The sequence below is a fragment of the Prunus persica genome, chromosome G6 (assembly GCF_000346465.2).
Source record: "Prunus persica cultivar Lovell chromosome G6, Prunus_persica_NCBIv2, whole genome shotgun sequence".
Taxonomy (NCBI): domain Eukaryota; kingdom Viridiplantae; phylum Streptophyta; class Magnoliopsida; order Rosales; family Rosaceae; genus Prunus; species Prunus persica.
Window position 1 is genome coordinate 20,302,594 of NC_034014.1, and position 14,347 is coordinate 20,316,940.

General features: G+C 36.8%; 1 protein-coding gene and 1 long non-coding RNA gene across 2 annotated transcripts; one reads left to right on the plus strand and one right to left on the minus strand.

The window, feature by feature from the left end:
- Nucleotides 434–4,490, plus strand: LOC109950020. The gene is made up of 3 exons (XR_002272360.1): nucleotides 434–712; nucleotides 1,868–1,944; nucleotides 4,388–4,490. It is a non-coding gene; the product is annotated as an uncharacterized LOC109950020 (long non-coding RNA).
- Nucleotides 6,137–11,491, minus strand: LOC18772391 (protein DETOXIFICATION 27). Its single transcript, XM_007205049.2, has 8 exons — nucleotides 10,958–11,491; nucleotides 10,264–10,805; nucleotides 10,066–10,152; nucleotides 9,821–9,877; nucleotides 7,190–7,428; nucleotides 6,951–7,069; nucleotides 6,708–6,797; nucleotides 6,137–6,600 (listed from the first exon to the last, which is right to left on the minus strand). Exons 1-8 carry the CDS (start codon nucleotides 11,252–11,254, stop codon nucleotides 6,553–6,555), a joined length of 1,479 nt encoding a protein of 492 aa, XP_007205111.1. The 5' UTR covers nucleotides 11,255–11,491; the 3' UTR covers nucleotides 6,137–6,552.

Sequence of the window (14,347 nt, forward strand, 5' to 3'; positions counted from 1 at the left end):
ACGAGTTAGAATACAAGAACAAATATCTTAATTTCTGAAAAAGAAGCAAAAACAAACGTCATTTAGATAAAGATGGTCATGATCACAATAATTGATGTTGGGAGAGGAGAGAATAGAAACCCTAAAAATTCGCACATGTTGCTGGTAAAGAGAGAGAGACCTTAATGTTAAGATTTCAGAGGGACGGAACTTTAACCCACCACTAGCAATATCAATATTGTCCTCAATTTAACCATCTGTTTAGCAATTATGAGGTTTTATATAAAAGGTCTCAATGTTATTAGGAGTGGAACAATTTATTATATGAGATTTTCTATTTTATTAAGTTTTCAATGTGGTACTCGTGTATTCTTTAGCACTTAAAACATTAGAACTCCCCCTCCCCCTCCCTTCTCTTCCGCCCTCACCCCTGACCACCCCCTGCCACCTCTCTCTCTCTCTCTCTCTCTCTCTCTCTCTCTCTCTCTCTCTCTCTCTCTCTCTCCTGGCGCAGCAATAACGACTACGTCGCCATGATGTGCGACCACCGATTTGAGATCGAGAGACCGATGGAATTCTAAAGTTGTTCGACTGGTGGCTCATCCCTTCAGCCTTCCCCGACGACTCCAAGGTCTTTTAGCTCAAGATGAGGGGCAATTACGATAGCTATCTTGATGAGTTCAAGATCAGAACCGAGCGCAATGACCAGTCAACCATATTTGATCTCATTATGGTACGTTAAAACCCTATCTGAACCCTAATAACGATTTGTTTCTTGGTCTCAATTGTTGTATTTTAGTATAAGATTTCGGAAATTGGGGCTTGAATTAGGGTAAGTTTTCTGAATTAGATGTTTTCTATGATGATTTGATTGGTGATGCTGCTATTAAATTCATTTAGCATTCTGTTATGTCTATGCTTGAAATTACATTAATTTGATATGTTGCAAGAATAACTTGATAAACTCTAACATGCCATACGACAGATGGTTAATAAGTCATTGATTTAAGCTTGCATACGACTGATGGTTAATAAGTCATTGACAGATAATTTATCAATTTATGCAACATATCAATGACAAATGGTTTATCAATTTATGCTTGCAGCATCACCACATGTGGTAATATTTAAGTTATATATTGATTTAAGCTTGCAACTTCAATTACTTACATTAGATTTGTCTGTGAGAGTTCGCTTACCTATTATTAATAAGTTTTTCTGGTATGTAAGAGTTTGTGATCAAATATATGTATGTATGTATGTTACGCAATGATCTAATTTAGCTATAACTTCTAATTACAAAGCTCACTTATTATGCATTTGTTTTGATTTCGAAATGGTTGATGCCATCACTGTCATATAATATTTGAAGTACCATTTTGCAATACCATTTAAGCTTTAGTTTGGTGAAATTTTATACAGGTTCTGCATTGTAGTTTTGCACAAACTGCATTGTAGTTTCTATTTAATTACAATTGAAATTTTGCTCTTTTCTTGAACTTCAACCTCACCAATTTGTTTCTAATAAACAATATATATACATAGGAAATTTGGTGAGGAGTGTATGTAGTTTCACCTTTGTTTCTTATTCGTTTTGAAAAAGTGTATTTAGTTTCCGTTATATCATTTGATATGTTTATTTTATAGAACCTATCAATTGAGTGGCTGCTTTAGTAGTTGAATGTCAACAAACTAATATGTAGTTGTTATTGGTGGGTTTAGACGACACCTTACTCTTTTCAAGTGTTGTATATGACCCATGTCATTTTACTTTGGAGCATTATAAAGGAGCTTGCTTTATGACCATCCTTGTTGCTGATTTTATGGTTTGTTTTGCAATGAAACTCTTTTGATTTGATTTGAATAGCTATATTGTTTGTATTTGCAGCTGTAGATGAAATTACACGTCCTAATAGGTACTTGGAAATTGCAATCAATGGAGGCTTGAATCAACAAAGAATTGGGGTAACTTTCTTTACTTTTATTTCTAGTTTTACACACTGCAATGTATAAAATATAAAATATTATAGTAAATTATTATAAATAAATGATTATGGTGTGTTTAATCTTTTTTTTATTAATTACTACATATTTTATACACTCGCAGTGTTTGTCAGCTCGCTATATAATCAACTTAAATCAGTTAAATTCATCATTCAATACATTTCCTTCCATTTTTTTTTATGATAAAATAATAGATAATTGACTAAATAAACATCCTCCAAAGTTTGAAGAAAAATTTACAAGTTTTTCTTACAATTTTCGTGGTTTTTATTCAATTTTTATCGATATTAATATTTTTCGAATATTTTCATCAAAATTTTCGTATTTTCAGACCACCGATATTTCTAAAATCATCAATATTTTAGACCTCGGTATATCCTATTGCTTCAAATTAAGAGAATCAGTTCATTAAATTAAAAAAAATATTTGAGTATCAGAAGTTGGGAGGATGAGATGAATATTTAGAAATGCATAACTGAATATGCTAAAAATCTACAACTACAACTTTATTTCCAGCTAGCAATGAGCAACTAGATCTAGATAGATACTAGAGGGCAGGTGTGTGCAATAGGCCCCACCCATTAAAGTGCATTAAAATTGAATTGATGAGTGCCAAAAGCTGGCAGTGAGCATAGAAATTAAACAATTATATTATTCGGCAAAATTTTACAATTATGCTATGGAAAAAACATAAATAAACACCACGTGTATTGTAAAAAACATAAATACCAATTAGACTATTAGAGCAACTCCACCCATTTGCCCTTAGCCATGGCAAGGGTGGAGCTAGGGCAAGCACTATTCACGTGAATAGTGGTTGCCCTTGCAAATAGTAAATCGTTTCTCCACCCGTTGCCCTTAGCCATGGCAATTACTATTCACTTTTTTGTTTTTTCCTCCTATTTTTTAATGAAAATAATTAATTTGGGTAATATTTTCAGATAAGATTTTCGGATTCCTACGTGTCAAGACTATTCATAATCAGATAAAATTTTCGGATAAGATATTTGGATTCAAATTTCGGATTAATTTCAAAGTTCAAATTTCAGATAAATTTTTGGGTTCAAATTTCGAATGAATTTCAAAATTCAAAATTCAGATAAATTTGGGTTCAAATTTCGGATGAATTTCAAAATGCTAGATGAAAAAGAGGAAAATGTTGTGTAAAAAGAGTGAATATTAGTAGAAGTATAATGAAATGTAAGAGTATTGGTGTTGAAAGTGAAGGGTATTGATAGGTATTTATAGAAAAAAATATCAGAATTTTTTAGAATTTTTTAGAATTTTTTTTCATATTTTTTTCACCCAAAAAAGCCTCAGCCGTTGGATTAGAAAGGAGAAGCAGATCGGAAGGCACTGAGCGCGACACGTGGCAGCGTACCAGCTAGCTGACGTCAGCGTGACGCCAGCGCTGACGTCAGCACCCTCGTTTTGGACCTGGGGCTGGTTTGGCCTTCGGGCTGGCCCGAGTTGGTGGGTCCCACACCAAACCCGGGCCTGGGCTGCACGCTGGAGCGGAATTTTTTTTTTTTTCTGCCCTTGCCTCGGGCTGGGCTCCTTCGCTGGAGCCACTCTTAGGGGTGTGCGCAATAGCCACCCAAATAAATATTTCTGACAGTGACACCCAAACTTCACTTCTAGTGCGAATTTGCCACCTAGATTAACGCTGTCAATGTTTCCGTTAAGTCAAGGCAATTTCATCCCCAACCTCCCCCTCCAAATGTTCAAACCAGTCACCCCCAACTTCTTAAAGAACCTTTTTTAAGTCATAAGAATATGTAATTTGGATTTCGGTGTTGTACGTCCAAAGACATGGAAAAAGGATCAAATTTGTTCTTGCTATGCTCTACACAGCAGGCTGAGGCATAGAAGTTGCAGGAAGGTGATTTTTTTTTTTTTCTTTGCTCGGATGTTTCTGTTTTTAATTCTTTTGAATGTTTGCTTTTGTAATTAGAGGGATAGAATTGGAATTTTTGGACAAAATTGTATGAAGTGGGGGTGTCTAAAAAAGATTCTATGGGTGTCCTTAGAAATATCTGACGGATAAGTTAACGGAATTGGATGGAGGTGCCAAATTCACACTAAAATTGAAGTTTAGGTGTCATAATGTCAAATAAAGTTCTGTGGGTGCTAACTGCCTACACACAATAGTCTGGGCGATATTTGCACAAATTTTCCTAAATTTTAATTTTATAGTATTTTGTTCACAATTTTGAAAAAATTTATTTGTAATATGTGAATTTTATTTAGATTACATTATAGCAAAATTGCTATATCTTGGTATCAGTTGAATGAATGCATAAATCTATAATCTGGAATTTGTTTTGAATCTGTGAAGATATATTTTAGGAATATGTTGAAATTAGTTTGGAAGTTGTATGTAATTAGCAGAGCCAATTCTCAGGGAGGAGGGTGACTTTCATAAAACGGGATAACACATTTTGCTATCCTTGACGAATAGCGTAACGACATGCGGGAAATTTTTCAATGTATAATTGCATTATTGGTTGGGAATAGTAATACAGTGCTATTCCTGTTATAAGAAAGTTTTTCTACTGAGGGAGGGCTAAAAGGGCGGCCACTCTGCCTCACCTCAAAGAGGGCCCCAAAATATGTAATTAATATGAGGAGATAACATGAAGGCCCTGTTTGGTACACCCCCAAACACAAAGGCTAAAAATCCTTCCTCGGCGGATTGAGTGAATTTTGACCACTCCCAAACACAAAGGCTATAGCCGCTATACTAAGCTCAAAACAAAGTGCCTAGGATATTACCCCAAGCCACATACAGCAAACTGAAAACAATTAAGTAGCCCCCTATTGAGGGCAAGGAAGGCCATCCAACAGCAAAACACCCACTAGAGACGATGGTGGCCTAACAGCCCAACTTTCCAGTTGCTTCGTTCTGATACCAATCACTACAGCCTTGTGCGCTGTGCGGTTCAATTCCCTTGGCTCCAAAGGCCCGATCTAAAGTCAGTAGAAAGCTTTTTGAACTCCACTTATACCATCCACAAGGATCTTTGAATTCGTCTCGAGAACAATATCAATGAAATTTTGTTTAAAGCGAATTTGATTGCACAGAGGTAGCAGCCTCCTCGGCCACCAGAGCCGAGTTGCATTGGTAAGGGGATGCTAATCCGCCACAAAAGGATCCCAATTCTTCTGTTGCAATCACCCCTAGCCCTGCAAAATGAGAATCATTTTTCCACGCGCCATAATTTCACAAAATTTGGCATTGGAGGTCTCCAAATTTGAGCAGTCCTAATTTGATCAGCTGAGGCTGGGCTGCCCCAAAAGGCACATGCGGTCTAGCCTTAGCATCTAAATATTCCATGCAGGTCTGCATTGCTCGATTAATAGTGAGACGGGATCAATTTGGCTGCCTTTGAAGATAAAATTGCACCGAGTCTTCCATATTTCCCAGCATATGAAGCTAATACTTATAAGCAGAAGTTGAGTCTCGCTTGCTAATGCCCTGAAGATTAATAACTCCCATGAGCTATCTGTCTACAGAAGAAAAGCCCCGCATATCAACTTTATAGCTCGAAGGAGCACCAAACCACACAACATTAGTCCACGAGCATAAGAGCAATAGGTGCTCGACAATTTCCACCTCCCATCCACCAATTGGGCACACTGGAGAACCAAGAATTTTCCTTTTATAGAAGTTCTAGCTAATAGAGATAGCATACAGTTGTTCTCGACGAGTTTTCATATATTTTGAAATCATTGCATAATAGCCTCGCCATCTATACTATTAAAAATGTCTTTCTCAATATATGCAACATAGCAGAAAATACTCCCGCTACATTTGCAGTTGCAACAAGTAGGACTAGTGCTAGTGTGAGAACCAAATATACTAAAGGATGAACCTGATCTTTTTTTTTTCTCTCATATCATGATGCTTACCTGATGCACTCACAACATTCATCACATTAGAAACCATGGTAAATATATCAGTAATTTTTTAATGTTTCTTTGTAACAACTGCCAAAGCTACCTGAAGTTGATGAACAAAGCAATTAAAATAAAATAAAAACATATTCATTCTCATTTAGAATGAGTGTTTTAAGACCATTAGACTCACTTTGCATAGTACTTGCCCCATCATAACCGTGCCCTCTCAACCTAGAGATGCTTAATTCATGTCTTAAAAAGAAATCATCCACGACTAACTTGAGTGAGGAAGATTTAGTATATATTTGTAACATACACAATACCTACAAAGCGTTCAATTACATGACCTTTATCCACATAACGTAGTACAATGGTCATTTGCTTCTTTGAAGATATGTCAGGGGATTAATCAACAAGAATGACAAATAGTATTTCGAATATAGCTGTTGCAGAAAAGAATTTCTCTTTCTCTTCTTTCTTTCCATACAATCTTAATATTTGTCTTGTTAACATTCTGCTGAGACAATTTAGTTATAAAATATGAGTTGAAATCCCTACATTATATTCATAAGGGAAATACTAAGCATGCCACATTTATATACCACATTGTGTATCACCTCCTTAATAGAGGTTGGCCTAGCATTTTTCTTGTGAATATAAATGTTTTTGCTATTTTTTGTCTGTCCACTTCAATATGTGCATGGTTGCTTTCTCTGCCTGCAAAATTAGCCCAACATAGAAATATAATGATCAATTTTGTATACACAAGTATAAAAGCACAATTAACAAAAAGTAAGTAATGATTTGAATTCCATAGGCTCTACCTCTTTTTCCCAGTCGCATCGAATGGTGATAATGGCCAATATCAAGGTTTGGACTGCTGTCCCTCCAAAGATCATTCCAGCCCAAATTCCCTAATCGTGTTCATTTTATCACCAAATGTCAGTCCACAATGGAATTATGCATGCCAAAACAAATTCCATGCAATAAGAACAGAAAAAGTTCAATGAAATTGACAGATGTAAACCCAATTAAGAAGAACCCCAATGAGACAATATAATACGTACCATAACTCCTTGATGGAAAGCCCATCCCATTAAAAACCCAAGAGGAACCCCAATGAGATAATAGCAACCCAAGTTTATGTATGCCACATAAGATTGCCAACCGGACCCCACAGCTACTCCTGTTAACGGAAAAAACCAAATAAATCTGTCAGAAAATATCCATTTGAAAAAATTGAAAGCGAAAAAATAAAAGAAATTTGATTCTGAAAGGTAATTGGATAAGGGAACATTGACATTACCAGAGAGAACTGGTTGAACACTGTTGAGGAGAATTGTGAAGGCTAATAGGAGGGAGAGGCTGCTGACTTCAGTAAGTACAGCTTCACTAGTTGTAAATATATAGCCGACCTCTTTGTGGAACATCATGATCAGGAGCCAGAAGAAGAGGCCAATTATAATTGATGTAACAACTGCCACTTTGGTGGCAAACTTGGCTCTCTTCCCACTCCCAGCTCCAAGCTCATTTGCAACCCTCACTCTGTTGATTTCCATCACAAAGCATTAACTAGCAACAAAAATTGTAGTTGGGAATAATAAACATTTACCTTTTTTATTATATAAACGATAGTCTAAACTACTTTTAACTAATTTAATTTACAAAGAGGATATTCGAACTTTGGTGTAAGAGACTCACTATCCTGCCCAACTAGTCTAACTCACGTATGTGCACTTACCAATTTTAATTACAACAGAAATTAAGCTTTTACCAATTTTAATTACAAAACCAATTTTCGTTCAATATTCATCCAAGCTCAATGGTCACTATCTTGGATTGGTTCTTAAAATTGCTAGACGTGATAATGTTGAACTAGAAAGAAGAACAAAAATAAATAGAGGAAGAAAAAGACAGGATCACACATCACAAACATATCATAGACTGCGTCTGAAATTGCAATTGTTGGGACTCCAATGATAATACTTATCCATGGGGAAGAGCCCGCAGAAAAATCCTAAAGAATAATAAAAGACAAACACAGCACATAGATGATCATCATGAGCAGCTACCCACCAAGTAAAATTATTCTAGTACTCTATAATTTTTAAAAGATGAAAAGAGATCTTAATTTAATTCTCAAAAGTTAAGTAATTTTAACACGAAAAGAGAAATAGACATACAGATGCATACGGAAGAATAACTTCAGAATTAAACTTTGAAAACTAATTTTATAGGCCAAAAATATACACGTCACACTATATATTCGTCAATGCATCATAGCAGGACTTTGGCCAATATAATCTTTTGTTTATGCGACTAAGCTTCACGTGCTTGCTCGCCTTAAACAAAAGTGGAGCAAACAGCCAGACATTCAACAAAAGTTGACCAATTTTTTAATAAAAGAAAGGACGTCTTTTGACGTATCTTTATATTGATTAATTGGACTAGCAGTCACCAAATTTAATTATATTTTTAGTAAATTCTATAAATTCTAAACAACTTAATTTTAGAATTAAGAGCTCGTTTGAGACTGTTTTTTTTAAATATATATATATTTATATGTATTTTTTAAAAATGTTTTTATTATATTTTAAGAAATTCAAGTGTTTTTTGAAGAAGCACGTACAAGTGTTTCTCCATAAAGTACTTTTAAAAAGCATTTCTAATTTTTTCTACTAAATACTATCAAAAGAATTTTTAACCCTTTCAGAAGTAATCCGAAACATACCCCAAACCAACATAAGGAGCAAAGCTATTTCATGTGGCCTATCATATAAAGCAGAACAAAGAAAAAAAGGATAAAATAGCGTACGATTTGCGAGCATGCGGTGGAAGTACATGATCAACAAAGAATTTGAGGCTCGGAATAAAATTCGAATAGGCACCAGAGAAAAAATTGAGGTCTGTGTATGTTTGACAATCTGACAGATAAAGCTAATTAATGGAAGCAAAATTGAATTTACCTACTGGGTAGGTATATTATATACATAAAGACAATCTTACAATCTGACAGATATACGTTTTGTTCTATATATTTGTCCTGTCACGTCTTAGTTCATATGAGGCGTTACGCTCTTTAACTCTTGGATGGCTATAATAAGAGAAGGCCTCACATTAATTTATGGACCAAATTGGTCCAAACGCTCTTCACATGATTAGCTTCTGATATGAAATTGTGACCTCAAAGCCAATCCTACTCGTGGTCCTCTTAACGATTATCATTAATAATAATGTTTTCTTGTCTTTTTATATATATAAAAATAAGAGAGGAGTCATCGGGTCTAGGTTTCCCTATCGTACCGTGATAATATGTATATACGTGTGTGTGAGAAATCCCTTTTTTATTTTTTAATTTAAACCAAAGTTTTGCATCCAAAAATGAGTTCACATGCATATTCCGATGAAAATTAGATAACATTAATCTGGGAAAGTTCAAAAATGTTGTAAAGAAAGTGGTGAAGCCCATATAAAGAAAAGAAGAAAATAATATATTCAAAAAGCTTAATGATGATGTTGGAAGCCATCCAATTTGCCTATAAATAGGCTTCCCGTTGCTTAACAAAATACACCAATGGAGAAGAGATCAAAGAAAGGAAGAGAAGAAAGGAAGAGTGAGATGAAAGAAGAGAGAATGTGAAATTTGAGTGTTAGTGAGTTTTATCTGAGAGAAAATTCTTTTTGTATAAACATCAGAAAAGCAAATATAATTATATTCCTAATATTCAGTGCTACTTTCCATACTTTGATCATTTTATTTTTATAAAAAATTTAAAATTTAAAAAAAAAAAAAAAAAAAAGTTTTCTGAGATCATGAGAGAGATACTATTTGGGACTTTGGTAGGACACAATTGGTCTGTTTGGGATCCACCAGTAAGAACCATAAGAATATAGAAGAAAACGACATAGAAATGTAAAGGTAGTGAAGAGGTTTTACCCAGTTCCTGCGAAAAAAGCCAGAGGAATCATCATCTCCCAGCCATTGATCGTCATGCTGCCAAGCAAAAAAAGACAAATCAGTCTTTATTTCTTTTGGCACGTAGGACACTTAATTCTATTTCAATAATGTGCAGAGTTTATTTGTACACGTAGATGTTAGTCGCATCTAGAGAACTGATAGGTGCATTATTGTTTTCGACCAAGGGAAATGGGAAAAAAGAAATTTTAATGTACTGTTATTACCATATAGACAAAGCATCCACAGCTATCTCTGCATTCTGTAGATTCCCAGTCATCAAGATCAGTATTCTGTAGTACCAACTCTCCAGGCTGTAATTTCAACAACAAATAGACATAATTAATTGTTAGATTAATGTCACTAATTAACCAACATGGAGAATGGAAGAGAGAGAGAGAGAGAGAGAGAGAGAGAGAGAGTACCAGAGCATAACACCAGAAGCAGCAGAAAGTTTGGTAAATTCCCAGAGACCAGAAAAAGCTTCCATGGAGAAACCAGCCCAAGTCAAGGGGCAACCACCACAAACAGTGTAACCCAGAAGCCCAAACACCAAAACCCACCAAGAAAAGTTTATGGTAATTGCAGTACCAATCACACCAAAGTGAAGCCTATACACAAAAAACCAGCTCACAAACACATGCACTGCAAGAGCAAGCAGAGACACCCAAGCAATCACGCCTGTCTTCAGCTGGCTCTGTAAGAACCTCTGCAATGGGAACTGAAAAGCAAAGCTGAAGTGAAGTGGAATCATGCTCATGGCCACAATCCCAGATAGCTCTGCTACTTCTGTGGGTTGCCCCAAAAGCTTTAGAAATGGAGAGGCAAACAGATAAATTGGCAAAAGCAGAATACAGCACAAGAACAAAACGATCCATGATCTTTGCATGTAAACTCCAAGCATATAGTACCTCTTGGCCCCATAAGCTTGCCCACATAGTGTTTCTAAAGCACTTGCCATCCCCAACTGGCAACACAAAGTAGAGAACATAACTTAGAACAAAAAAGCTACATAAGAGATTCGAACATTCGACAATCTAATAACATAACATGCGACATATTTAGTAGGAAAACATTCACTCTCCAAAATATAATAGCAGAAGGGATAGAGTAAAGTACCAAGAGACCAAAATCAAAACCAACTATGACATTATTGGCAATGGAGATTGCAGCAAGCTCAAGGTCACCAAGATGACCAGCAAAGGCTTGAGTTATAACCAGCATGGAATAAGACGCAACACGGCTAAAGATTGCTGGACCAACTATGTGCCACAACTTCTTTGACTCAATCCAAGATCTCCTTGCAAGAGTGCCTTGATCTTCATCATCACTGTGTTCATGTTTTGATCGGACGGTTGAAGCTATATCATCCAACAAAGGAACCTCCGCCTCCACTAGTGCACTGTTGCTTGCCATTCTGCAACTCCTTGCGGCACTTGTTTATAATTGGTTGGGCAGCAATGGCCAGAGAGAGCACAGAACAATTAATCAGAGAGTTCGGCTTTTTAAATATGAAGGGGAGTAAATGTTTTTTGTTTTCTCTGTATAATTACTTACTACTAGTATTAGGAGGAGGGGGCGGCTTTCAAATTTTAACGTTTAGCAGACAATAAGGTCAAGTGCTTCTGGGAAGACCAAGAACTTATGTAGGGATGAGGTGGTCGGATGATTGATTCACTCTCACAGCTGCAGGGGTGCTAAAAGCCAATACTGTCAATACAGGACACGGTCATTGCTTACGCATTAATTTTGACTAGATAAAAAATTTATGTAATTAAGTTGTAATATTAAACAATCTTTGCAACGTTTTTGTTGTTTTATTATGAGAAAGGTGGATTGACTAAACAGAAGAAAGATTCAGTATACAGCCAAATCATTTTTCTTTCTTATATTGGAAGACCAAATGGTACCTGCATAGCAGCTTTTACAGACTTTGATTGACTCTCTGTCGTGTTGAATTGTCTTCCAATGTGTGGTTTAAATTCCTAGTCTCACAGCCTAAATTTTAATGCAATGATGAGAGCAAAAATTAAGGCGGAAATCAAATAACATTATATTTATTAGAGTTAATGATTTAAATGGTTCTCTAATTATTGTTTAAGTATCATTTTGATTCATCAACTAAAAATTTCATTTGAAACGTCCTTAAATCTTTTATTTTGTACCAAGATGGTCCATCCGTCAAAGTTTGTGTATTATTCCGTGAAATCGAGGGATAAAACTATATTTTTAGGTGAGTATCCTCCTCTAAAAGGGTTATTAATCTCAATGCTCTTCTAACTATTGTTACAGTATCATTTTGGTCTACCAACTAAAATTTTCATTTGAACCGTCCTTCAACGCTTTTTTTTTTTTTTTGGTATCAAGATGGTCATGCTGTTAAAGTCTATCAATTTTATTGTTAAATTGAGGAGTAAAAATCTCTCTATGAATTAAAATAGAAATATATAATTAATTAGAAAATTTTTAAAAATTTGAATCTCACTAGCCACATGGCTTTTATTTTTGTGAGACTGAACTAAATATTAATAATAATAAAATTCTCTATTGTTTAAATTAATTAAAATCACATAAATAAATAAAATAATAATAATAACAAATTTTTTAAAAGAGTAAATTAAAAATTAAAGGAAACTTGAAAGGACCCGCCCCGAATTTTCCATAAACCCGAGGCGAACCCTTTGGAATTCCCGATATCATCCCGATGCCAGGCCCACTTACTAAAGACCGAGACTTCCTGCAGAAATTTCGGCAGAGTCTCCCCTAAAAATTGGACATTCCTAAAATTTCAACCTGCATAAAAACGCATTTAATATCCACAACTGGCAGCATGCACAATATAATTTCATGCAAATTCTCATAAATGGCCTTCGGCCTTCCAATAATTCTCAACCAACTACCAAACAATTCAAATACCAACTATGACTAACATTTAGTCTGCGGCTGCACCTAATAACCTTAGGCTGCCTACGTACCCTCCTTGAGGGATCAAGCAACACGTAGTTCTTCCTTAAAACTCAATTCCATACTTGGGGGCGATACCTTATTTCATTTCTCTGTATTTCATATAATCTCCCCATACGCCGGTACAACCAACGCCACGTATGGGGCCTGTCGACACGCCGGATAACCTACGCCACGTGCAACCTCAACACAATATCACAATATCTCCCCATACGCCGGTACAACCAACGACACGTATGGGGCATGTCTCAACGCCGGATAACCTACACCACGTGAGACCTGAACATCATATTACATATTTCCCCATACGCCGGTACAACCAACGCCACGTATGGGGCCTGTCCCAACGCGGGATAACCTACGCCACGTGGGACCTAACTTTCACTTGGTGGTGCTTGTAGTGAATCCAAAATCCGGGAAGGTACCTAAGGTAGTGCGTGTAGCACTCCAAACTAACAGTCTAGACTCTTTTGTACCCTTGTACAACCATATATAATTATATAAATAATTCTAATATTGTGTAACCCTCCACAATAGTCTAGCTCCCGATAATCCCCTCTGGAAGGGTGAGATTACTCCGGGAGACTCACGGTCAACCAATAGTCAAACTACTCTAACCCTGGTCAAACGAACATGCAGAACCCACGACCTCCAATTTCCGATTCGAAAGTCCCTATAGGTTATACCAGGTATAGGACACTTGTCCTGCAAGTTTGGTTCAGATAGGACGGTCGGATTTCTCACGATCGCACGATCTGACAATTAATATAAAATATAAACTGTAAAATTACTATTCGCAACATCCGGGGCTCCGATTCACAATCCGTGAATTCCTACACGATCCTAGAATTACCTAGATTAACATATATTAAATTTGGGACCATCCAAAGGTCCCAACCTATCGAACCCGGATAATGCACAATATGCGATTATCCGTTCGATAGTCAAACGACGTCCGAATTGAGATCCGCGAAATCCTACGCACTCGTGACAACCTAAGGATCTCATCGGAACACAGTGCTACTTTTCTACAGTGCCCACGCGCCGCCACACGCGCCGGCAGCGCGTGGGTGCCCAAAGCGATAACGCTTCGCCTGAAAATCTCAAAACCACGGCTCCAAATTCCTACCCTAGGTATAACACCCTATTTGGAGCCACTTTTGTTCACCTACCCCAAAAAGTGGCCGAAAATGGCCGATCACGGTGGCCGAAGTTCGGCCGATTTTCAATTCGAAAATCGAGTGATCTAGAGGTCGAATCGATCAAAACCCAGCCAACAGGCAGCTAGAGCATGAAAAGTAGGTGAGAAACCATACCTTGCTCGTCGGATTTGGTGGCCGGAGGAGGGAGATCGAGCTCCTTGAATTTTGGGTTAAAACCGGTCGGATTTTGCATTTTCCAGCGAGCACAGGTGGTTCCAGTGGCTGAGATTGGTCGGGATGGAAATAGGAAGATGGCACGGTTCTTTTGGGACCGGTGCCACCCCGAGCGGTGGCCGGATGCGGCGGCGGCGGCCCAAAAACCGCCGCTGTGAACAGTAACAGG

Excerpts from the sequence above, each read along its gene's own strand:
- LOC18772391 (XM_007205049.2), bottom strand. The coding sequence starts at position 11,254 with ATGGCAAGCAACAGTGCACTAGTGGAGGCGGAGGTTCCTTTGTTGGAT. Across the intron at positions 9,878-10,065 it reads GTGGATGCTTTGTCTATATG|CATGACGATCAATGGCTGGG; the intron begins GTAATAACAGTA and ends TTTGCTTGGCAG. Across the intron at positions 7,429-9,820 it reads GCTTTTTTCGCAGGAACTGG|AGTGAGGGTTGCAAATGAGC; the intron begins GTAAAACCTCTT and ends GGAAATCAACAG.